Source organism: Rhipicephalus microplus, unplaced genomic scaffold (assembly GCF_043290135.1).
Source record: "Rhipicephalus microplus isolate Deutch F79 unplaced genomic scaffold, USDA_Rmic scaffold_23, whole genome shotgun sequence".
NCBI classification, from domain to species: domain Eukaryota; kingdom Metazoa; phylum Arthropoda; class Arachnida; order Ixodida; family Ixodidae; genus Rhipicephalus; species Rhipicephalus microplus.
Genome location: NW_027464596.1, coordinates 2,017,020 through 2,042,534, shown reverse-complemented (window position 1 = coordinate 2,042,534; position 25,515 = coordinate 2,017,020). Strand labels below are relative to the sequence as shown.

Here is a 25,515-nt window from a genome sequence, read left to right as displayed (position 1 = left end):
ATAAATAAGTATATTCCACAATGCCACGGCAAGGATTCAAATCAAAGAAGAGGGACGGGCCAATTGAATTATGAATGTCTCGCTAATTGGCAGATAGTAAGTCTGTAGCCGAATTAAAGTCAATGTATATTTCAATAAAGAAGCTATTAGAACGTTTCGGTAGTCCTTGTGAGTTGCGGACAAACATCTGCATCTAGTGACGTTACTCGGTGAATTCATGATAACCTTATCTAAGCTTAATGAAGTCGCGTAAAGATAAGAAAGCCTCATTTGGCCAACCATTAATGGACTTGTCAGATTATGCAGAGAACACAAGCTTCTAGTATTTCGCCTCTGTGATTTAGCATCCTATGTCGCATGTCCTTGACGCCACATGTTCGGCAACTATAGCCATTTCTGCTAAGTACCTGAAATAACTCGAGTGTACTTCTCAGAGACAGATAAAAAGCATCCTCAGCACTTTGCTGTCGAAGGTTATAAAGACAAATAATTTTCGCATGAATTACGACGCTTTAAGCTGCCAGAAGTGGTTGAACGCTGTGCGTTTATATTTCTAAAATTTTGTTTATTTGTGTGGCGATTGATTTCTCTCTCAGCCGTTTTCTAAATTAAAAATTTTTTTATATTAACTGCCGGTTACATGGCCAATCTCCTGTGGTGAGTGGAAGCCATTTATGAAGGAACAAGCAAGCAAGCTTCTCCCACCATCCAGCTGCTTCCGGCGTAGACGCCCGCACTGCCGTGTCTGGGACAATCTGAGGTGGACGTTCTGGTGAAGGGAATCGGAACTGCAGTTTTCACTACCGTTACCACTATTGTCGATGTGGACTGACGAACACCAGACAAACGCTGGCGAAAACACTGAATGTATTTCGGGTTTTGTGGCGCCACTACGTGTAGTACGAAAAGCTGCAGAACACCTCCAACGTAAGGCTAGTCGTGATGAAGCAAGGCGTGCTCGCATGCCTGTCCAGACACTGGAAGAACGTGCTTCAGCGCTTCCGAGAAATACTGCAGCTAAGGGAGTCACGTCACCGAGAACAATATCCTAATTAAAGAACCTGCACCACACAACTTGTAGAATTCTATCACGATTTAGGGAGTGAAATTGATGCTGACGGCCAGATATATTGTTTGTTTTCAGATTTTTGAAAAGCTTTCGACACGGTTACACATTCGTTTCTTATTTACAAACTACAGCGAATAGGTATACATATAGATGCCAAATGGATTGAAAATTTCTTATTGGAGCGCAGGCAGCGTGTTTTTATTAATGCGAAAAAATCGAGTTACGCAAACGTCACCTCAGGAGTCCAGGCACATTCCACTGTGTTCACTAGATATCACTGCGTTTCTAAATCTTCCAAAATTACTTGTAGAACAGTTCTATGTGTTTCTACCGCATTCATTGCTTTGTCCTTGTGCGAAAACTGCAATTTCTTTAAATAATATAATTGAACGAGAGTTCACAGCGAGAATATTCATTCTTACTGTGAACGTTGTTTTTTAGTGTGCAGCAGAACTCACCCAGAAATGATGACTATATTTGAACCTGGCAACATTTCATTCAACATATGAAAAAATTAAGAGGTGAATGCTAGCAGTCAGGAATACCAGGAAAACAGATATTGTAAAACATAATTAGTAAACAGAAATAGAAGTAATTACTTAACAATGTTAACAATTCATTTAATACAGATGTCACTTAGCACCCAAATGGGCCACAATAAAATTTTTCGCGAGACCAAGATTTGAAGAGAGAGAGAGATAAGTTTATTTACAAAAAGGCAGAGAGGTCGGCCTGAGCGATTGCTTGCTCTAGCCTGCTACTCTACAAAATTTGAAGAAGTTAGTCATTGTACTGATATATTAGGTAGTGAGTGAGTGCAAGTAAAGAAAAAGCAAATATTACACAGAGCCACGAAACGAAATGTCCGGAAATTTGAGACTACGATGAATAGCGCCATCTGTTGTGCGGCTGCTGAGTGGCGATTGTCAATCAATGGGAAACTTTTCTAGGGGCGAAGCTCCTTGAAGCGTGGGTCTGTCCATCCCTTGCATGTAGGTAGTAGTATGTAGCCACCGGTGGCACATACCCACTCTAGAGCGGGTATGTGCCACAGGGGACGCGAGGTGCGAGATGGCGGTACTTGGAGTGTTCACTAGATGGATGCACGGACTGACGGACAGACAGACTAGCAGATGGACGGACGGATGAATAGACGCGTGGACGTACGGACGGATGAATGTACGAACAAACAGGCAGACAAATGGATGGACGAATACAGGGACGGACGCACGGACAGATGGACGGACGCTTGCATGAACGCACGGATGGTCGCGCGGGCGGTCAGAAGCAAGAACGAACGGACGGAGGCATGGACGGGCTGACGGACGCTTCGCCCCACTCATCATCATTCACTCCGTGAATATGTTGTGGTTTCTTTTAAGCATTTATTGCAGCGCAACACTTCACTATCTTCCCGGCAATGTAATTTGCATAATAGTAGCCCCCCACGCGAGATGTTTGGTTTCATTCGTATAAATTTTCTCGTTTCAAAACCATTTTTACGCTCTATGTGAAACTTTTTACGGGATAGTTTACGATTTTGTATAAAAAAACGCCAGTCTTGCGCGGAGCGTGCAGCACCGTCACGGCGAAAGCTAGGAGAGCAGTCTTTCAGAGTATTTTATAAACACTGTTTGGGTAAGTGATACAAGCACACTTGCTCGATGGCTGCTACGGTGCAAATATTCACAATTTTTCTGCAGCACGCTGGCATTTACTATGATATCCTTCGTCATTCTCCGCAGAATCGTGGTATCCATGACACACTTGTTAAAAATTTTATAGAATTTTTTTTTATTTCAGTGGCTGTCGACGATGACAAATAATGGCTGAAATGGGTAGACGCCACAGTTAATAGGCGATCAAGAACAAGTTTTCCAATGCATTGGACGACTCACTAGTTATGCAATTCACATTGTGTGAGTGCTCGCTGTTCGTTTGATGTTCTAAAACACTTTAATACTCATATTACGCGCTTCTTTTCCCGATATCAAGCCTGCTTAGGGCCAGTTTGGAAAGAAGTTCTAAGCACCGGCGCGACTCAGTGGTTGAATACTGGGCTGGCACGCAGCCAATTCGAGTTTTAATCCGAATGTGTCTTTGGTGTTTTTTATTTAAATAGCGTTTTAGGGGCGAAGCTCCTTAAGGCATGGGTCTGTCCATCCCTTGTATATATGTAGTAGTATGTGCCACAGGGCATGGGAGATGGGAGATGGTTGTACTCGGAGTGTTCACTAGATGGTTGCACGGGCGGACGGACTGACACACACACAAGTAGGCGTATGGATGGATGGACGCATGAACAGACTGGCTGACATATGGAAGGACGCCTGCATGGACGCACGGATGGTCACGCAGACGGAGGAAGCAAGAACGAACGAACGGACGGACGAACGAACGCACAGGCTGACGAATGCTTCGCCCTGTTCATCATCCTTGTCCGTGGATATGCTGCGGTTTCTTTTTTTTCTCATTTTTATTTCTTGCTGTACTGCTTACGGACACCAGCGGCGGCAGCGGACAACTATGGAGCCGCCCATGGCCATTGTTCTGATCTCATAACAGCTTTCACTGTAAAGGAATGCGCAATCACCCGCTCAAATCACTGAAGTTGCATAACTTTGATGACCCGTTGTTTGCTCGTATCAATTTTGGTTGATTGATTGATATGTGGGGTTTAACTTCTCAAAACTATCGTATAATTATCAGAGACGCCGTAGTTGGGGGGGGGGGAGCGGGGGGCTCCGGAAATTTCGACCACCAGGGGTTTGTTTACGTGCACACGAGTTATGAATTTCGGTTATTGCCGGCAAAGTTTCCGAGATTCAACGGGTGCTTTTCTAAAAAGGTAAGTCACGTGGCCTTGTCCATCTAGCGCCTGTCTACCGGTCTCCCAGTTCAAACTACCGAAGAGCTGCTTCCAAGTCCCTTCGTTTGATAGCCACGACCCACCGCGATGGTCTAGTGGCTAAGGTACTCGGCTGCGGCCCCTCAGGTCGCGGGATCGAATACCGGGTGCCGCGGCTGAATTTTTGATGGAGGCGAAAATGCTGTAGGCCCGTGTGCTCAGATTTGGGTGCACGTTAAAGACCCCCTGGAGGTCAAAATTTCCGGAGCCCTCGAATACGGCATCTCTCATAATCTTATGGTAGTTTTTAGACGTTAAACCCCACATATCAATCAATCATCGTTAGATAGCCATATCGATATGGTTGGGAACAGCCCATGGACTCGCGCAAGATGCACGAAGCCGCGGGGCTTACCCACGTGACCTTATGTTCGCGACACACATGCCACCGCAAGTCACTCGTGATCTGCTTCCATTTAGAGTCCATGAAGGCATGAGCAGGAATTGCTGATCCCAGTGGAGAAAGTCGCACACAGTAATGTGAGACTTTTTCGTGAGTAACGTTTTCTTCGTGGTTGACTTCACAGAGAAGGCGCTTGTTGGTGTGACATGACAAAGTTCTTAAATAATAAAAGCTTGTCATTGACGCGGTGAGCCCCTTCTGCCAGTGCTTGCCGATGACATGCGTGGAATACTATTGAGAGGTTATGTTCTTCCGCTTGGCTAGGCGGTTTTACTTGCGCGTCCGCAGCTGCTGTGCAGACGCGGCTTGTTATAGATGGCTGGTAGGGCGCGTCCATTGAGCTACAACGGACGCCCAACCAAATCTCTCAGCAACCTGCGTCCGCAAAACAGCGGCGAATGCCCTCAATTTTGTAAAAAAGAAGTGAAAGATGCGCACCTGTTAAAACTATCTTATTTATTGTTGGTTCCTCCTATACGGTTATACTCATCAGAACAAATGGGAGCGCACATGGGTGCTCAAATAAATGAACCTAATGAAATACAACAAACGCTGAAATGCGCAAAAAGAATTCAAGAAGCGAAACGCTCGTAGAAGACATATGTACTTCGACGAAACGCTCGTAGAAGTACATATCTACAATCAATAGCACAATCACATCCAAGAAATTGTGGAACCAGGTTAGAAGATTCAGCGGTAGCTACTCCTCATACGCAATACCCATACTTACAGACCCAGGCACACAGACATCTCTAGAGGAGCAGGCTAACAATTTAAGCGAACACTTTTACACTATATCCAGTTCCGCTAATTACACGCCATCCTTCCTGGTATACAAACAGACAACCGAAAAACAAAACCTTCCAGTGACCGGTGGCCTAGATGAGCCGTACAATGCTCCCTTGACACTCCAAGAGTTAAGCACTGTGCTTTCGGCGGGAAAAAAGACAGCAGTCGGGTCAGACAGAATTCATTACACAATCCTCGCGCACCTGTTTCAAGCTGCCGTTCAAGCATTATTAAAGTTCTTTAACGTGATTTGGAAAACTGGCAAAATGCCCACAAAATGAAAAATGGCAACCATAGTGCCATTTCTAAAAACTGGAAAACCACCCACTTCACAGGGTAGCTATAGGCCCACAGCACTTACAACCTGTATGGCAAAATCATACGAAAGCATAATAAACATAAGACTAACGTACACCCTTGAAATAGACAACCTACTAGATGATCATCAGTGTGGGTATAAAAAAGGCCATTCAACAATCGATCATCTTGTTCGTCTCAAACACACAGTAGGCCTTCTTACATAGGCAACACTGCCTAGCATGTTGTTTGACCTGGAGAAGGCCTACGACACTACGTGGAGGTACGGTATACTGAGAGACCTGGCGAATCTCGGAATACGCGGAAGAATGCTTAATTGCCTCTCTGACTTTCTATCAAACCGAAACTTTCAGGTACGGTTGGGCTCCACGCTATCGTGTGTTTTTGTCTAAGAGAATGGTGTGCCGCAGGGTTGCGTGTTTCAGCACTACACTGTTCCTAGTCAAAATGAATTCAGTTAATGAAGTAATACCACCCTCCATCATGCACTCATTATACGTTGACGATCTTCAGATAGCATGCCGAGCCTCAACCATATCCACATGTGAAAAGCACCTGCAGCTAACCATCAACAAACTGACCAAATGGGCAGATCAAAACGGCTTTCGCTTTTCTACCCAGAAAACCGTTACCCTACTTTTCTCAGAAAAGCGCGGCTTGTATCCGTACCCTGTTCTTAAAATCAACAACAGTGTACTGCCACTCAAGTCAGAAAACCAGTTCCTAGGCCTAGTTTTTGACAGGAAACAAAGCTTCATTTCCCACATGAACTACACAAAAAAGAAAGTAAACAAAGCGCTCAACATCCTGAAAATACTATCGTGGAAACACTGGGGTGCTGATCGAGTCTGCCTTTTACGCATATACCGCTCGATCGTGCGCAGCATACTTGACTACCGCAGCGTTATTTACGGTTCAGCCAGAAAATCTTACCTCAAACTACTTGACCCAATACATCATCATGGTTTGCGCTTGGCGACTGGAGTGCATAGAACCTCACCTGTCCAGAGCTTATATGCTGAGAGTAACGAGCCGTGTTTAGAACAAAGAAAGGTGCTACTTACTGTATCCTATGTTTTAAGAACCAGATCGAAACCAAGCCACATATGTCACACTATTGTCTCTCACATCGGTACCAGAATACAATACAACAGACCCACACGATAAGACCACTTCTCCTGCGCTTTGAAGAAATATGTCTAGCCTACAAAGTACCGAATCAGGCACTAAGCGTTGTCCGAATGCCGGAAAGACTGGCTCCATGGTTGGACTTTTCGCACTACACTGACTCAGCCTTAACTCATGTAAGGAAGAAGGAAACTCCACGGGAACAAATTATCCAGGATTTCCTAGCCGTACAAGAAAAATATAACACACACTCTGAATACTACACTGATGGATCAAACACACAAGAATATACAGGAAGTGCTGTCATATCAAAACACTCAGAAACATGTATAAGACTGCCACCATTCGTATCTATTTTCACAGCAGAAGTATATGCTCTTTTCATTGTTCTCGAAGAAATTTTATCAAGAAATCACAGAAAAGCTCTCATATACACTGAATCAATTAGTGCATTAAAAGCCCTACATTTAAGGTCGGAAAACCGTTTCTCGGGGACATTTTACAGAAGCTAGAAAGAGCTGAGAAAAATCGCAAGACAATCCGGCTTGTATGGGTGCCGAGCCATGTTTGTATCCCAGGAAACGAAAAGGCAGGCAGGGTAACAACAAGGGCGGGTCATCAAAGCATAGCAGAAATAAGGGCACCAGTCAGAGACTGTTTCAACAGTTGTCGGACAGTCTTTAGGGCAAAATGGCAAGAAGAGTGGCAGGCTCAAGTGCATAACAAGCTTCGAATTGTCAAGCCTATTCTACAAGAATGGATGTCTTGCAATCACCAAAAGCGCTTCATCGAAGTAACACTATGCCGCCTGCGAATAGGTCATACTCACCTCACCAACAACTTTTTATTGCGCGGAGAAGATCAGCCGGAATGCGAACATTGCAAAGAACCTCTAACTATCAATCATATTTTAATAACGTGCCGAGTCTTTGAAAAAAGTAGACACGTTTATTTTAAACAATTTTACAGAACACAAACACCTGTACACCGAATGTTAATACTATCAGAAAATGCACTCATCCCCTACAGGATGTTTTTAGATTTCTAGAGGCCGCAGGTCTTCTAAACAATCTGTAAACAGAAATCTGTTTTTCACCTCATATTTGAACCCTATTATCGAAATCACCGAGTGTCTGGCGCATCATAGCCATTGTTGCTTTTGCGCCATAAAACCCAACGTAACTAACATCTTTCGTAGCTGTCACAAAGCATGCCTCCCCCATACACATTCGGATGTATTTCTTAAAGCTGCAACATAAATATGACTGTCCAGAATATTATACTGATGTATCCAAGTCCCACAGTGGTGTGTCTTATGCGGTGGTCGGCCCATTCTTCTCGGATGCCGGCGTTCTGTCCACCAGCACAAGCATTTCTACAGCCGAGGCTTACGCGTTATTCGTAGCCGTTAAATACATCAAAGAATTGAATACGCAAAGGGTAGTTATATACACAGACTCCCTGAGAGTCGTAAAAGCGTTGAAAAATCTAAAAAAACGCAGAAACCCTATAATTATATCCCTCCATTCAATACTCTGCGCGGCCTAGGCTTCCAAGCAACATATCCTCGTGTGCTGGGTGCCAGGACACCGCGAGATCGAAGGAAATGTGTTGGCTGGCCAGCTCGCCACGTCAATCAACGGGAGCACTGCCAACTCTTCAGTTGCTGTCCCTATAATTGACCTAAAACCAAAACATACGGAAAAAGCTTAGGGCTTACTGGCAGAAGTTAAGGGATCTACAAACTCATAACAAGTTACACTATATCAAACCATACCTCGGTAACTGGCCACCCACGTCGAAAACGCGCCGTACAGAGGTCAGCCTCTTTCGGCTTAGAATAGAACACACACAGCACGAACACACACCTTTTGTCCGGTGGTGACCCACCCAGCTGTCACAGATGTGGCCGTCCACTTACCGTACTCCACATACTCCTTGAATGCTCTGAGCTAGAGGCTTCCAGGCAAAAACATTTTCGACTAGCGTACAAGGAACACATTCCCCTTCATCCAGCTATGTTCATTGGTCGCGAACCTCTTTTTAAATATAATTCATTGAATGCATTCGTAAAGGAAGCAAATTCTTTTCATGTTATCTACTCAAGTGATCGGTAGCACGGCCTCTGAAAGGAGGCTGCTGCTGCGGATGCTTCATCCAAAGAGAGCACCTGTCTCTTAGCCCTTGGGACCAAGGGCGCTGGCGAGGTATCGGTGCTAATATAACACTCCTATTCTATAGTGTCATGATAACTTAAGACTCATTCTCACCAGGCAAGCTTCACTTCACTTTCATGATTTTAATAAATATATGTCTTACGCACCTTTAGAGCGCAGAATCTTAGGCCCTTTTACAGCCATTTAGCATAACTATTGCTCTCATCCGATATCATTTCCTGGCGCTCTTTGGCCATCAATGGCCCTTGCGCCATTAAACAACATAGATCATCCTCATCATCATCAAAGGGACAAGAAGGAGTCGCTTTGTAGTCGTTCTGTTCTCGCACTATAGCTATCGTCATGTCATACCAACTAGCGAAAACCACCACACTTCTATGATACATGGGGTGTGACGTTCAAAAACCACCATATGATTATGAGAGACGCCGTAGTAGAGGGCTTCGGAAATTTCGACCACCTGGGGTTTTTTAACGTGCACCCACATTTGAGCACAAGTTAACAGACATGTTGAGGCGATGCTCTCATGGCGCTCATTTAGGTCACTGCAGCACTGGAGCAGATAGCGAGTGGTAATCAGAGTATTAAGGCGCGTAAAAATTCAAGGAGGAAGGAAATTCCTTCCTCCGTGTAAGAATCCTCTGCTGTCCTAGGCGTGAGTATGAGCGCGAGTGAGCAGTCGTGAGTATAGTCGTGAGCACGAACGTGAGTGCGTACTTGTCAGTGTGAGTGGACGTGATTGAGCACTCAGTATGAGTAGTCGTGTGTAAACGTGAGTGAGCCCACATGAGGGTAATCGACTGAGCGTGTTTGTGGACGTGAGTGTGCACTCATAAGCGCGAGTCGGTATACCGCACAGAAAACTGTGACACACACACAGTGAGCGGTCGTACTGAGGTAGTGAGAAGCCCAAATGGTGCTCACGATAACTAGCGGCATGTCGTGTACTAGACAAGCGCTATGAGGCAACAAAAAAAAAAGGGTTTATTTTGATATCGTGTAAGCCCAATAACGAAGGTTGGATGTCGGAAAGAAAACAGGTAGCAGAACTAGCAATAAGATGACAAGATTTGACTTTTCTTCAAGAGATAACTGTCATTCGTGCAGCGCGTTACGATCGGCGGGCGGGTCGCTGTTTGCGGCGTTGCCATTGCGGAAGTGGAATTATTCCGGAATGAATCCGAAATTATTCTACATTTTCGCACACCTGGAATGGAATGAGAATAGAATGGGGGGGGGGGGCAACATTTGGAGGATTGCAATAAAAATTGAGTTGAGCGCATCTTGAGCGGAATGCAATCGCGTCTTTTTCCTAAATTAGAGTACGTTTTCATCCACGCACTGTTTATTAAATTTTATACATTAGTAAATTGGAGCCTCGAATTTAGCAATAAAGCAGAAGTTTTAAAATGGCTTGGCTGATTACAAGCACGGTACATTTATAAGCCGGCCTCAGCCGCCAGCTCACTCCCCGCCCTTCATTTTTTTTTTCTGCTTGCTTCTGTCGCCAGACACGATTGGGACGAAAAAGCGCTTCTTTTTCTTGGTTTATGCGAACTGGTACTACTGACGCAGTACTCGTGTTGACTGCAAGTTTTCGTATACCAGTTTGCGCCCCGTCTCCCCTCATACACCCCCCCACCCCCCTCACACACACCCTTTCGCAGTGCTGTCATTCCTGTCTAGACACATAGGCGCCTTGCCGGAAACTCAGCCGGCGAAGGTCTGCAGGTCAGCGCAGCGCAGTCGTATACGATGAACCGTGTTGTCCCTCCCTTCGTAAGAGGAAGAGAGAAAAAACCTTTCAAAGCATAGGTTCCGAGACGATGCAGGACAGCACACGTAACCACGCATGGACACGGCGTTGCCTCTACGGAATCCCGACGCCACGATCCTCACCGAAGAAAACCCACGTTCGCTCGCTCTGTTTCTAGGGGGGGGGGGGGGGGGCAGCCCGGGTAGCGCCGTTAGCTAGGGAAGCACTACCGTAACGCACAACCACACTGGCTCCTGCACCCGGTTGCTGGCGCATGCAGTTTTTGTACGCGAACATGGCACACTGGAAACGGAATTTTGAAATTACTCGTGTAGAAAACAAAGAAGCTGCACACTCCAAACTTTGCTCCGAAACTGTACCTGCTGTATTTAGAGTATCATCGATTCTGATTCGGCACTAAAAAAGAAAGCACGAGCCACGAGAGAAAGGACTGGGAAACCAGCCGAAAATGACGTCCGCCTTCACCTCTGGCTCCGTGCCTGCTCTTGACGACGCCATGCTGAATATGATTTGCACAAACATGGAGCCCATTCGAGTCATCGAGAGGGAGGGATTTCTACAATTCGTAAACGTAAGTTTGACAATTTTATAAGCCGCATTTGATCAAAGTAACTGCTTTCAATTCTATCAAATCCAGGTCGCCATCCCTGGCTACAAGTTGCCATCGCGGGATGACCTCAGAGAAAGTGCTGCCCGATTAAGTATAAGTGCTGAAGACCAAAATATTATCGTCCTTCGCGTGAGCGGAGTACGTCTGTATCGCACTCGACGTGTGGACGTCGCGTTCTATGACGGGTTTCCTGGCTGTCGAAGCAACATTCGTGGACAGCGACTTCGCGGCTGACACGTACCTGCTCATTTTCACTCGCCTCATGGGGAGCAACGCAGTTGCTCGGATCCGCTGCGAGTACGACGCAACTTTGCAGAAGTGGAACATCGCTGACTAGGTCGAATATGTGTTTTCGCACTTTTTCGCCTGCGTCAACTCTTCTTATTTCATTTTCTAGGTCATACGCTTGGTGGCGGATGACGCTTAATCGTTGTGAAAGGCTTTTGAATTTGCTGGGGGGAATCTGAAAAGCACGATGAAGATGACAGTTTTGATGACTGATTTATATGTGAAGTTTAAGAGCCCAAAACCACCATATGATTATGAGAGACGCCATTGTGGAGGCCTCCGGACATTTCGACCACCTGGGGGTCTTTAACGTGCACTCAAATCTGAGCACACGGGCCTACAGAATTTTCGCCTCCATCGAAAATGCAGCCGCCGCAGCCGAGATTCAATCGCGTGACCTGTGCGTCAGAAGCCGTGTACATTAGCCCCTAGACCACCACAGCGGCGCAGTTTTGACGACTGCCCGGAACACTTTACCAATTAGTTTAAGCAAACTCCATCAATTGGAGCAAATTCGATTTGGCTGCGCCGCGCACAGCCTGCAGCTTAGCGTTAAGGCCGCCGTTCGGCAAGTATGTTCTGATAAATACCATTATTGTTTCATCTTATATGCATCAATAGATACGTCATCCATTCACTACTATTTTTATATAGCCAAGATTCTTTAAATAATTTGCCATGAATGCGTGGCAAACAATATACGAATATAATAATTGTAGCTTGAAAAGGGCGGACAACTGTACTTATTACGGTTTTGATGCACGGAAGCTTTATTATGCAGCTATCCGCACCCGATGTCTATCTGAAATTTCCTGCGTGCTTTGCTCCTTCATTTCAGGAATTCATGGAGCACTTGCTATCGTGATCGAGGTCACGAACTCTGCTTCCCATCAATTAATTGCCGCAGACCAGGCAGCCAGTTCGATTTCTCTCACCACTATAATAAACTGCTCTGAAGTGCCTAGAAAGACAAACAAAAATGATCAAAACCGCACATCACGCAAAGGACGCCCATGTTGTTCGGAAGCTATACACATTAGAGATTTGGATTCGGTTGATTCCTTGTTTAAGCTATTTTTGCTTGCTTGTATTTTGGGCTTTCTGATATTTTTCTCCTTTAATATCCTTCTATTGCATATGTCGTATTTCTCTTTCTGGAACTCTGTTGCATTGACCGTTTGCGTTACCTGTACTTGCAATGTCAATGTTCACTAATTGTCATCCTCACTTTATTGTAGGACCCAAGTGCCGAGGAAGTCGTACAAAAATGTGGTGCCATCGTTGCATCTATACGCAACAGCACCGCCGACACGAAAGAAGTGTTTAATGGGGCCAGTCTGCATATGGTATGTCACAACGCAACGAGGTAGAACTCGCAGCTTCTAGTCATGAGAAAGCCTGTTACCATTCTTTCCAGTCATCCAGGCCTGACAGAAACCCTGCACGCGCGCAAGAAGGTTAAACTGTATAAATATGAACTGAGGCTGGCGACAGACTTGATTGAGCTTCTCTCCACATTAGGGGAAGCTGCAGAGTTGCTGCAGAAAATGCATAAGACCACCGGGCTTTTACTTCCCGCGTGGCGAAATATTGAAGTTTGCCTCACGGAAACCTTAAACAAACGCACAAGCGCACTTAGCAAATGGACAGCTAAAGGCCTACAACGTAGCTTGGAAAAGCGGTTCGCGAGCATGTGGGCTGACTGTTCTTTTTCGTTTTTTATGGGAGCCCTCCTAGACCCACGGGTGAAGTGTTCGTGGTAGTGGTTAGAAGAGGAAAAAGGCACCTAATTTTTGAAGCCCGGTAGAGAGCACGGCACAGTGCCTGTTCGTGGTGTTCATCTGCAACAGCCCAGCAGATGCGTTCTGCTGTTCTGGGGAGGGGACACCTTTTTTTTTTTTTAGGACAGGACAGCGGCAGCACCGTCGCGAACGCAGACACTGAAGCAGAGCCAAGCAGGTTGATGTTAAAACAAAAATATCAGGCAAAGTGATAGTGCCCACCAAGACAATATGCCTGGATCCATTTCAGGAAAAAATTCGCTTTATCTTGCAAAGGGAGCTTGTGCAGACACGGTAAAACCCCTGTGCTATTGAAAAGCGAACAAAAACCGCTTTTTTTCTGCTTTCCCGTCTCACAAGGGCAGTTTTCAGCATGACTGACGTGAAACACGTTTTTTTCTGAGGCATCCCTGATGATGACAGCGAAGCCAAACCGGCTGTCAAGCACTTCTTTCGAGCACCTCATGTTTGTGAAGTGAAACTCGCAGCCATAGGTATACGCAATATTATCGCATTTTTTTCTCTCTCTTTAGTTTGCTTGTATATGTTCGATGATTAAAACCGAAATAAAAACTTGCACTGCTTGTCATTGCAGCGTTTAAAAATCACGACGACACCTAAGCACGTTTTACGACGTAGTGGTTACCAAAGAACTAGTGACCAATTGCCTGACGTGTTAGTCTTGTAGAAAGATTTTTGAGCAGATGAACATGAATTAAATTGTGGGTGGCCTGTTTTAAACTCGGGAAGCTGCGAGCGACCGATACTGCTCTTAGGCAGGATTGATGTTGGAAGAGAAATTGTTTTAATGAGTAAAAAAGCGTTTTGGAACATCGAACGAACAACCAGGCGTTACACAATGCGAATTGCGTAACGACTTGGTCGTCCAATGCTCCAACAAATTAAAAAAACTTGTTCTTGATGACCTAATAATCTGGCACATACCAAATTTAGGCATAGTTCTTGATCATCAGCTGCTGCTTAAAGACATTTAACAAAATCTTAGCAAGTGTGAAGGGGATACCACGCTTCTCCGAAGAACTACGGAGGATAGCATGCGAATGCTGGCCTACAACCCGGATGGCAAAAAAATTCGATTTCACAATGAAGTTCGTCCGTTTCATGGCCAACCCACCGTGGTTGGTTGCGCCAGAACTCTCAGGAACAACCAACCAACCACAAAATATATGATTATTTATAGCATAGTGGGTACCCAGCAAGTGGTGGCATTTACCCAAAGAGTGTTTAGAAAAGGCTTTTAAGGCTGCTCTCCAGCTTTCGCTGTGACTGTGCTGTGCGTTCCATGCAGGCCAGGCGTTTTTTTTTTACGCTTTTCAAGTACAAATATTCATAAAAATAAAAAACGTACTTGAAAACAGAGAGTGCAATACTTGTTTTTACCGTTCATAGAGGACAGCAAAGTCTTTATATTGAATTTAAACTACGGTAATATAAAAAATTGAAAATTATCGTTATCCTTTTTCTCCGCATCTACTCCTCACTTGGTTGGCCTCGGAGCATACTCATGTGCGCATCACAAAGCAAGATGCACTGAAGAGAAACGTATTTTGCTATACGCTTAATTGATACTACGTAATATCATGCTAAATCTAGTCGTGTAGGCCTGTGTACATGTTTTAATGAAATCGAAGGTTGGCCTGCCACGGTTGCTTAGTGGCTAAGGCACTCGGCTGCTAACCCGCAGATCACGGGATCAAATTCTGGCCGCAACGGCCGCATTTTCTCAATGGAGGTGAAAACGCTTGAGGGCTGTGTGCTTAGATTCAAATGCACAAAAGAACCTCATGGGGTCGAAATTTCCAGAGACCTCCACTACGCCGTCACCCATAGTCATATGGTGGTTTTGGGACGTTAAACGTGAATAATTATTATTAAAGTCGAAGATCACTACGCATTCTCCAGCTGCGCTTTCAGTTAGCCAGAGCCGAGCCAGAGCCAAGGGTAGGCATGATGTAAAAGTATATATGAACGATCTGCGTATTTGTAAAAGAGAAACCGATGGGAAGTTAGTGTATAAACAAGTTCGGCAGACATTGAAGGGAGAAACAAGTTATCCGTGCGCGTTGGCCTAAGGATACACCCACACGAAAGTGGCGTATACTCTCGGTACAGCCTGAATTTTATCCCATGAGCAGTTTAGTACCTGACAGACGTTTGCGACAAACGAAGAGATTCCATACCTGTGCACAGGCGAATACAATTTCTCACCCCGTTCATGCTTGCGAGGTGTGCTTGACAAGCGTGACTACTGCGATCCAGTGTGGCGTAATCGATGCAAAGGCACAAGGTGCCCGAACGGTGCCCTGTTCCAACTGATACAAGCAGATCTTTGGGGTCTTGCTCCGGTTTAAGCATAGCTTAAGTTTCTCCATATTCACGACCACTCCACACATCTGGTAAAATTGCTTAATCTCCTCACACACTAATTTGGTTGGCAGCAAAATACGCTATGTTTTCACTTTTGCCCTGACATATTCAAGCCCAAACGATATTATGCAAATACTATGGGTAGCGATAGAACTGCTCCTGCGGGAATCAGCAGGGTGAGCTATTGCACGAAATTCGTCATCAAGCTACTAGCCCTAGACCTTGGTAACGTGTTTTGCGTGATTATGCAAACTTGAACGATAGACCCGGGCGCGGATTCGCGATATCCTTTCCCTTCCAAGGCTGATATATTTGTTCACACGAAATAAACGCTTGAAAACATATAGAGCGCTAACAAACAACGTAAGGCAGACGACAAAGCAATGCACTCAATATGTTAGCTCTCAATGTGTTTTTGTGTTCTGTTTACCAACACGCCCAAAACATGGCAATGCTTAATTTTTTTTTTTTGCAGTTTTTGTTTCATCTTTTGACGTCAGCTTTATGGGGCGTTCATTCTTAACTCAATAAAACTGTCAATATGCCTTTCCGACGTTAAGGAATTACAGGAATTTAATTGAACAGCCTTGCCATTCCCGGAGTGGGAATGGGCAAAGTGTTTTTAGTTCCGACGAATTTAAAGGAATGGAATTGCGGCAAGTTTTAATTCCTGAGAACGGATTTGGAGTGAAATGGAGGCACCCATTCCGCAACACTGGCGTGTGGAATACGACAAAGATCACGCGGCTGGTGGCATGCTTTTGGTTCGTCGTTCGTCCCGGTACGCTGTTCCTATGTGTCCTGGCGCCACTGCACACGATTGCGTCGGTGCCTGTCTCGGCGCGGTGGCGACGGCACCTCCTCTCTGTCTCTGGAGTGCGCTTCTTGTTTGGTAGTACCGCGTTCGAGAAATAGTTGTGGAAACTAGGAAGTTAGGAAGGTACGGAACGCAAATACGGTACGGGACTCGGTAGATTAGAGTCGGTACACCCTTCCTCTCTCGTGTGTTGTGTTTTCGGTGCTCCTAACTCCAGTAAAAGCAATCAAACACCACGAAGGCCTTTAAAAAAACTACTATGCAAGGTGTCACGCCGTATTGTTGCCTGTCAGCCTACGCATTGTTTACGATACACCTGCCGATCGGGATAGGTACTTTAGTGAAATAATACAAGAGCACTCGTATAGTCATCTTCTCGCATATCTAGTTATTTTGCCCTCAGACCTATTCCAGGACGCACTTTAAGCAGAACGAGCAGGAGAGGAGGATCGCTGCCACAGACCCGTGCCCTATTTACTTATCGTATTAGCGTAACGTGCAGTGGCGTAGCAAAGGTGTAGCAAACCGCCCCCCCCTCCCCCCACAAATATGTCCGACTGCATGCCTGGTAACGTGACTTAACTCTTTATTGTGAGCATATTTATTGTAGACGGAGGCTCTGTGACACGGACAACGTGCGCCTAGAAATCATCAATACGTGCGCCTCTTAATCCAACGGCAGCCTGCGCACGCATGGCTGTAGAGCAAAAACTGTCTATCGACGAGTTGAAACCGCTTTGCGCGTCTTTTTACAGTGCTGTCGTAATATGAGTGATACAATCACTCATCAAGGGCGTTTGTTTGCTGATTGCAGATTTCGTCTGCACTGCTGAAGGTACAATATGTCGCTTTGAAGTGCGGTTATTGTCAGCCTTAATAACATTTGCGGCGATATATTGAAGGCGCCGCGTGCGTCTTCTCCCTCAAACGTTGAAAAAATTCCGTGAGCGTGCACAACACTCCGACATTCTAAATAAATTTAATAAATTTTCTTTATAAAAACTCATTTGAGGCGCAGATATAGTACGGCACTTAAGGGACGGCGCGTCACTTGCAGTTCTCCTTTAATTGGCGCACAACGTGTGCCTACTACAAGGCGGGTTTCCGGCCTTGTTCGTTAAAACGTATGTTCCGAGAGACAGTATTGAGCAGGATTGCGAGGATAACATAGCTATTTCCGGAAAAAAAAACATGCACGATTGAATTTTAGTTGGTTTTGATTGCTCGTTCTTTAAAGAAGATGCTCATCAAGCTTGGTTGTTGTCTGTGCAGCGTAACTAATTCTTTCATGAGACGGTGGCGTTGCTGAAAGCGTACCTAAAACTTATGTTGAAGAAGCTGCTCCTATATACGCAGGAAAACAGGCCTAACGCGAAGGGTATGCCCGTGTTCGTTTTCGCGCTTTCTAGCAGCGGAATACTTTCTTTGGATACTGAACTATAGATGACGAACAAAAATAATTTATGCAAGCATGTTTCTAGCCTCAGAGGCTGCGGAATCACTGAGAAATCGGAACCGAAGCTCGAATGGGCGGAAGCTATTCTCGTAAGAAGTCTATATACACCATGTAATTGTTGAACTGCTCTCGAACCAATTCTGAAGAGTGTACGAACACTTATCTGAAAGGTCGTGTTACCACTGCTTATAGAGTTAGAGTACTTTCCAGTAGCTTTGCTTAGTGCGTCAAATGACACACGCTAAGTGGCAAGTGGTTCTACAACTATTTCAAGCTATTCAACTGACTCATGCGCCAGCTTTGGGCGAGTACTGTTAAAAATATTGAAATATTCATTGTGAGCAAGTCCGATAACAATTTTCGTGCTGCCTCTGCAAAAAGAGCGACATAGAGACAGAGAGCTCAATTTCGGCATTATTTTAACAAAACACATCCAAATAACTCATCGAGCTATTCGACAGAGTAAAATGCGAAGTGCGAAAAGATTTTGTGCGATTTTAATTTAAGCAGTCAAGGTATGTCTCGCTTATATACACGTGTGTCAGCATAGCCAACTATAAAGTGCGACTGCGATGTGCGTGTCAAATGCTGCAAAGACATGGCAGAAATCTGCATGAAGTTTTTATATTTATTTATGGTCATTATGGATAAATGACAACGTGATGATCGCTGGAGGCGTTAGACTTGTGACTTGATCTGTTGTCTTTCCTACTCACTGAAAGCAGCCATGAATAATGAAGTGTGTAGGACAGGACGTAACAATTTGGCGAGGAAACGAAACTGTAGCAATCGTTTTAAAAATATTCCACTATAAGAACTTTACTTAGACACAGTAAAAAGACAAAACAAACCAACAAACAGACATTGCAAGCAACTATGTATTGTCATGAGGCATGAGTCACATACCGGGTGAAACACAACCTGGAAATTGTAGTTTTGGAACATGCCAACCGGAAACAAATTTGCAGGACACGTTGATGTGGGCTTGTTTTGAATAACAAACGAGGCTTATTGAGGCTCCTTTCCAACCGTTTTTCTTCCTTCGCCGTGTTTTCCAACCAAGGAAAGTGTAGTGCCTGGTTGACAGGGCGAACGGCCCTTTCCCCGCGCGAGTTACCAGACGGCAGACCATGGCGTACACTACGCGGACTTACTCCAACCTTAAAACAGCTCCCCCGTTAAAAGGGAATTTATCTGTTTTAGCAATATATGCCCTTCCTTCCGCCATTCTGCCACCCCCTCCCCCGTCACGCTTTGGAGCCCTTGGGATATCATCACTTTATGTACGCTATAGAATCACTGTGCATACCATGCACAGATCCACATTCATTCACTCTATTCCATTACTAAGCAGAAAGTCTCTACAGATGCAGACAAACCCCCAAAATATCAACCACAAACGAGGGTTAAAATGTGCATGGCGGTGGCCCCAGCACCACGCACCGCCGTTATTGCATAATTGCATAATCAAACTTCTTTACTTTCCCTGCTAGGCCTGTTCATTTTATTCAATTTCCCACATACTTACTATGCCCTACTAAGTCTTCATTCACCTATATCACCTATAATAATAAAATCGTTATATTTATTTAGTAGGTCGATGAGTTCTCCACACGGTCATATTTTTCCCACGTTTGTGCGAGTGGACGCACGCTGCACCATGACTATTGACGCAAAATTTATTAAAGCTTAGACGAAACCGCATCTAAAGGCGGCTCTGATGCCTTAGACAGTGCAGACACAATGTGCAATAAGCGCCTGATCACCCTTGATAATTTATCCTATCATTCACATAACGCGGGCTATTACAAAAACACGCATACCGCAACTCGTTAATTACCGTTTCATTCGGCTGTCCGCGACAACCGTGCGTACGCACACTGCCTATGTACGTTAACCGCGTCCGCAGATCCATAAATAAGGCACCCTGCAATCGTCAGTGCCGGCACGGAGCCAACGAAGTCTCCGCGTGAGCGCGACCCACAGAGGAAGGAAAACATCTCCGAAGATGCGCACAATTTCTCGAATTGAAAACTGTCCTACGCAAGGCATTCCATCTGAAGGCGAGGCAGAGAGGGGAGGCGCCGTCTCGACGGTCGCGCCGGGCCACAGAACACCTACCGGTAGCCGGGCGGCGAGTTTAAAAAGGCGAGCGGATAGACCCACGCACAATGCACTGCGCCAGGCGCTCTTACGAGGCTCTCGGAAACTGCGCGCTCATTGGTTCGTGCGTGATGTCGTCAGCAAACATGGCTGCACCCATGACTATGCTGCAGGCAGCTGCCAGGCAAGACTTCGCGCGCGCTGTGTTTGCTGAGGTGATCTTGATTGAGAAAAACGCCTTCCGAACATTCGGAGGGACGCGTGGAAACTTAGGTGTGCCGAAAAACGCTGTGAGCGGGCCTCTACCGAAGCTGCACTTCACTGCCGCCGGCAGTCATGGTCCGTTTCAAGGACTGCAGGAGACACCAAGAAGTGGACCGACGTATCCAGTAAAGATTAGGAAGACGTCGAGATGCTGGTCTCGGTAAGTTCTTTTTTGCAGTTCCGAACAGAGCCATAAAATGCTTGCTTACGAGACCTTCGGTGCGCTCAAGTTCGCAAACGATGCTCGGGCAGGCACAGCTTCGGTTGCTATGCTACCCAGCGCGAGCACGGCTATTGCTGCTGTTGCAGAGTGCATTTAGTGCGCATAGAATTTAGCGGAATGAATATAACCACAACAAAAAGAAAATTAAACTGCAACCCACAGTTTGAGTGTTTGTCGAAATCTATAGAATAATAAAAAAAGTACGCACGCGTTACTTGAGGCTTCACCGCAGAGCTGCCATGTATTTTGGGGAATGCATGTGGGAATCTTTACGATCGCGTGCCCAGAGTAAGCATCATGTTGCAAATCACTGCAGTTAGTGTGGGAAAGAGCGCGCTGTGTACATCAAAACTGCAATCCGGAATCGATAGCGGTTTGGGCTTGCATTCTTTACACGTAAATTAATTGACAAATGTCCTTTGAATGAAGAGAATAACCAGCTGCAGCTAAGTTGCGCATATAGTTAAAAAATGCAGCCTCCTTGGCATTCCCTTTTACAGAGAATGCATGTTCGCGTAAGGCAAATGAATTATGATTGTGTGCCGAGTGCACGTGACAGGGAGTGCTACACTAGCTGTAGGGCTGTGAATGATCAGTTTATGAACAGTTTATTCTCTGTTTGCAGCACCTTGCTGAGAAATTTCTTGGGCCCTTTGGAACACTGCTAGTTTTGGCTCCATGAAAAAAAGAAGAAAACATCATTACACCTCAGGTGCACAGGTAATGTTTGATTTGTACAGATTATGCTAACATTATTACCAGAATTATACACAAAGCTGTAACTAACAAAATGGCACAATGCTATGCTATTGACAAATATTTGTTATGCATTGTTTAAAAAAACATACTGAAGTTCAGTTGATCTTGCAAAAGTTAGTTCACACTTTTCTTTCAATGCAGACTAACCTTGCCCTATCGTACAAATTGCTAAATGGTGGTATGTAAAAAGACTGCACATAATACTGAGACGCATTCTCTTCTTGTCATAATTTCTAACTTCATTATTTAATACCTCAGTCCTCCTAGTTGCATATGCAAGAAATCATTTGTCTTTTGCAACTGCGTAATCTTGCTTCACTTCTGCAGCACTTGATTTATAACCTCTCCGGATGATGAAGGGGTACTAACTGCACATTTTTTTACTTTCTTGCGTGAAATGAAAAGCCCAACCTTCAAAGATCTAGAAAATGTACTGCAAAGTGCGAGTGCGCTCCGCAAAAGTAATAACAGTATCATTTTAAAAGTTAGTTTCCATATCTGCAGTGCCCTGACATCGTAACACAATATGAGCTACTCGGCATGTACTCTTGCGAGAAATCGTGAAACTCGCTCGGCTGCTACGCACTGTGGCTCCATTGCCAACCCACAAGCCGTCATTTTGATAGATTTTGTGACGCTGAGTAGCCGTTTTGGTACCTGATGTCATCACAACTAGCCAGATTGCAGCATAAAGTTCCTAGAATTGCCTGATGTGCCACGGGAAACCAGACTTTAATTTAAAAAATAATATATCTTATCACGACTTTATTTGCTTCTCACTTGCTCAGAGTCACCTTTGTATTCATAAAATTCGCATGGCAGGGTAAACTCACCTTTGAAAAGTGGTGTCCTACTCCTTTAGAATGTTGGCTGTGGAGGCCAATTCGAAGGAGCTATTGAGACCAACGTATCAGGCAATCTTTAAATGCCCCTGCTGGCTAGGCCATTTTGACGAAAGAGAATGGCCCTCTATGACTCGCTGCTGAGTCTCGCAATTCTTTCATCGCTAGCACCTAGTCCCGAACCTCAATACTTGGTACAGCTGTATTCTGTTTTTTGTCGAAGTTCCTTTTCTTTCTCTTTCTGTACTTAGCTTCACCTTCTTTAGTTCTCTCTTCTGTCAGGCTGATCATCATTTCAACTCACAGCCACGTTGGCTGGTAAATATGTTGCTTTGCAGGAGCAGTCAAAAGTCCATTCATGAATGTTTTTGTTCTTGTTTTTTCCCCACTCTGGCAATAGCTTTATTGAGGCTGCAGTATGTAAAACTGCATAAATGTGCACCCAAGAGATGCTTTTTAGGGCTGTGCACAATGAGCTATGTCATTTAAAGGCAGCTCTTCCATCCTTCTGGGAAGTATGGACACATGCTTAAGTATTACAATATGCCCATTAACTGCTGAATGACATGGAGCAGTAAACCTGAGCGCAATTCGCTGTTGCTTTGCCCGTTTATTGGGTTGATCACTCTGTGAATCTGGTTCACTGTCCCACTAATACTGACTTTTTGTTAGACATCATTTACTTTAGAAAGGAAATCAGACTGTTGGTATGGTTTTTTCTGCTTTTGCTGCCACCAACCTTTTACAATTTTACAAGCCATAACCTTTTAGTTTTTTTTTTTTTTTTGAATTCTCCTAAGTCCATGTGAGTGACCTCCAACGGTGAAAAAAAGTGTTGTGATTGTACCATATGTTGAGTCAGCTGCCTAAACTTTACTTTATTAATCTGGCACTCATGATATGATTATCTCGTTGTTTCTTCTTTTATGCCAGATAATGTGAACTGCTTGGTTAGCTTCATGTATGTCCACTGGATGCCGTCATGACCACCCAAATGTCAGCAGTTATGATAGTGTTTGAATGTTTTTGAATTAGTATGGATGGCACTGTGATCAATCCTGCTTGTGTCAGTTTTAGAGCTTCAGTTTCTTCTCAGAGCTTGACAGCATTTACTGTTTTATACTTCAGCTAGTGGGATCCTCAATACAGACACTGCACCACCGTCTTTCGTGGAAACTTCTGGGTGCCTTTAGGATAGCCAGCGCTTCTTTCTTTGTTGTCGTGCAATTCACTCTCGCTTTGTTAAACGTGTAGCTGTGGCAACCAACCACACAAAGTTAGAAACTACTTGGCAGTCTTTCATCTCGCTATTAGAGTATCGCTCCTATTCACTATTGTGATTCATGTGTATTCAGGTTGATTGGTAAAGCAGTCTAGTAGACTAAATACGGGATCATTCCACATATTATTTTTAACAATGCAAACCTCTCTTTGCTTCCATTCCTTGCGTTCAGTCTTTGATTTAGCCACTTGTGCAGCTGTCGGTTTTGTACTTGATGCTATGCCATCTCTGTGACTTGCTCTGTGATCTTCACACACCTAAATGTATGGACTTCTTTGCATGCAACTGTCCTAAAAAAAGCACTATAAATGTTGCTAGACAACAGGTTGCTGAACTCAAAACTTAAAACCATTGTGTTTTATCCTCTGCAACTTCTAGGCTGGCCTCTGAAGCAATGTGGATCAGTGACCGGATCTGGGATGCTGCCACGTTTACTGCTGCTCGGCTCAGTGTGGACAAGTACTGCAATAAGGACAGCATCTGCGTTTGTGGACTTTTTCTGAAGGCGTTTAGTACCCATCATTTCTCATTCTGCTTGACAAGAAACTGTTGTGCAACATAACCTTTGCTAACATTTGAAAATTTAAAATGAATCAATGAATCGCCAGAGCAAACCTTCTCCCATGGAGACATTGTATTTACTTTGAATAAAAAGAAATCGCAAATAATGTTTGTAGTGCTAGATGTTTTCGCCTTCACTTAACCTAAAACAAGCGAAATCTGGTCTGTTAGGTCATCTGCAAGCACAGTTACACCACAGTACTGTCTGTCATCAGAGGTGATATCATAGTCGAACCCACCTCAACTTTTTGAGGGCTGGGTGTACTTTCCACTCTGCAATGACTTCAATTTCTAGCACGTTCATAATCCCTGAATTGAAATGCTTTTTTCTGGTGATATTTTAAACTATTAAAATTCCATAGGGTCAGCCATTCGGTCTGTCCTGTCAATTTCTCTGCTGTGTTATGGCCATGTAGGTCAGTTGGACAGAAATGTGTATGCGTTGCAAACTACGTAAACGAATATGGATTAGTATATGCAGAAGGAGGTCCCATAGCACGACGCTTAAAGGCTCAAGGCTCCTGTGAAAAATATACATGCTGATAACTGTAGAAAAATGGCAACTAAAAAGTGGCAAGTTATCATAATAGAAATAAAGACGACGCAAAGTTGTAATGTAAATTCCAGCTGAAATGGTAATAAAGCAATCTTCAGTAACTGTACATGGCTATGAAAAAGATAACCGTAGAATATTGCCACGTTCCATTTCACAAGTTTTTGTTATGGTTCCGAAACACCACATTATTCTCGGCGCAAACCGCGCCTGCAGGTTTCGAGAAGGTTCCGGACTGTAGTGGATCATTTCGATAAGATCACGCCCACAGTGCGAACGGTACAGATTGTTCTGGAACCTACGCCACCGCCAGCGATAACGCTAGAACATTCGACGGCAAGGGTATAAATGCCGACGCGCTTCGCCGCTTGTCAGTTGTTGATCGAAGCCCCGCCGCGGTGGTCTAGTGGCTAAGGTACTCGGCTGCTGACCCGCAGGTCGCGGGTTCAAATCCCGGCTGCGGCGGCTGCATTTCCGATGGAGGCGGAAATGTCGAGGCCCGTGTGCTCAGATTTGGGTGCACGTTAAAGAACCCCAGGTGGTCAAAATTTCCGGAGCCCTCCACTACGGCGTCTCTCATAATCATATGGTGGTTTTGGGACGTTAAACCCCACAAATCAATCAATCAGTTGTTGATCGAAGGCCGACGCTGCGTTCGCCGCTATCAGTCCGAGACTGCTATCTGTGCAAGACTGCTGCTGTAATTAGACTTTCCCTTTACCACAATAACACAGGTTTGCCCAAATAAACAGCTAAATCCCAACACAAAGTTTTCTGTCTTTGGCCACGTCACGACCCCATGACATCTGGTGGAGGTGCTGCTTCGTTCATGTACCGGACGCCCCCGTCAAGCCGTGAACCCAGCCCCCGTCGCGGAGAAGACACCGACGCCAACCAAGAGCAGCGAACGAGCCGCCGACAGCAAGGTCTCCCACCGGAGTACGGCCTTCTACAAGACAAGGCGCGGAAGACCAAGACCATGACCTCGACTGCAGCGACAATGACAACCGGAGCGTCCC

The 25,515-nt window shown here is 44.9% G+C and overlaps 1 protein-coding gene across 2 annotated transcripts in view; it reads left to right on the top strand.

The window, feature by feature from the left end:
* LOC119159877 (uncharacterized) overlaps positions 1-18,849 on the top strand; it is a 90,363-nt gene extending 71,514 nt beyond the window's left edge. For both annotated transcript variants that reach the window (XM_075883987.1, XM_075883986.1), the window contains exon 6: positions 12,706-18,849. In XM_075883987.1, coding sequence (XP_075740102.1) covers positions 12,706-12,853 — 148 coding nt within the window. In that variant the 3' untranslated portion in view covers positions 12,854-18,849. The remainder of the gene's footprint in view (positions 1-12,705) is intronic.
* Positions 18,850-25,515: the final 6,666 nt, after the last annotated feature.